The 1,270-nt window shown below is 35.7% G+C and overlaps 1 protein-coding gene across 1 annotated transcript in view; it reads right to left on the reverse strand.

The window, feature by feature from the left end:
* The window catches only part of LOC102814489 (NEDD4 family-interacting protein 2-like), a 152,611-nt gene that overhangs the window by 25,883 nt on the left and 125,458 nt on the right, over positions 1–1,270 (reverse strand). The window contains exon 4 of the mRNA XM_006832068.1: positions 798–931. Coding sequence (XP_006832131.1) covers positions 798–931 — 134 coding nt within the window. The remainder of the gene's footprint in view (positions 1–797; positions 932–1,270) is intronic.

Here is a 1,270-nt window from a genome sequence, read left to right on the forward strand (position 1 = left end):
TCATCAAATCTGTTCTTCAGATGATCTCTAAATTCAGGAGGGATAAATTCAAGATCATATTTTGGCTCTCGTAGATTTGTTTTCATTTTCTTCACAGGGTTCCTATGAGTCACAATCAAATAGACGGCAGTGGGTTGGATTGGGTTTTTGAGTTCATTCAGAGACTCACTAAACTGCTTATGCTAATATATAAAGCATTAATAGAAAAATAAGATTATTTACAATTTTAGTGATAAACCATGGAATCTAAACCATAAAAGGAGGAAAATGAAAACATGGAGAGTTTAACAGTCAATGGAGGTTAGGACCAAATGAAGAACTGTTTAGTGGGTTAACTAATGAGTGAGTTAGAAGACAGAAGGCGATGGTCAGTAAAATGCCTGAAGTCAAGGATTAGGAACAGTAATTATACAGTCTTAAGTGATGAAAGGGTTCCTGGTGTGGCACTGTAGGATCAGCCCTGGACTGCAAACTAAAGGTCAGCAGGTCAAACCCACCAGCTGCTCCTCAGAAACCCTTTGTAGGGTCACTGAGTTGGAACCTACTTCATGGCACTTAACAACAGGGTAATGATACGCTAAGATAAGGTGGAGGGGAAAATCAATGCAAATGAGGAAGGCAAGGAATGAAGACGAGGAGTTTAAATAGGAAAGTGATTTCACCGAAACTGAATGCATACTAAAACACCTGTACACACACATATGCAATTTTACACGAAGAGAACTACTTTTTATATTAAATGAAGCATATGCTAATTAATAAAAATAAGAGTTTTAAAAGAAACTAAGTTTTCTTACTCTTTGAGATGTTTCTGCTACTGCAGCTGCCATTGCAGCAGCTTTAGCCTTCTCAGCTTCATCGTATGTCGGAAGAGAGGTAGCAACACTATATGGAGGTGGCACAGGATAAAATTCACTGTAAACATCTGAATCTGAGAGGAAAAAATATAACTGTTAAAATCAATTGATATCATTTATCAATTCTGTATAGCCAAAACAATAAGCTATTTATTATAAAATACCACAAAAGACTAATACTGTTACTGTACTCCTATATAACATATAAATCACTATTATAATCCTATGCTATTTTAATCTACATAAAAAGAATGGTATTTTAAGTATCATCTAAGGCTGGTACACTATACAGAAGTCCCCAGAATGAGATTTTGAAAAGGAGTTTCATATAAGAAAGATAAAAGCTGAAACAAAATATGGGCACCCTCCATTTGCCTATTATTATGCGGCTGTTGTTGTTAAGTGCCATCGAG

This window comes from Chrysochloris asiatica, unplaced genomic scaffold, assembly GCF_000296735.1.
Source record: "Chrysochloris asiatica unplaced genomic scaffold, ChrAsi1.0 scaffold00005, whole genome shotgun sequence".
In the NCBI taxonomy this organism is placed as follows: Eukaryota; Metazoa; Chordata; class Mammalia; order Afrosoricida; family Chrysochloridae; genus Chrysochloris; species Chrysochloris asiatica.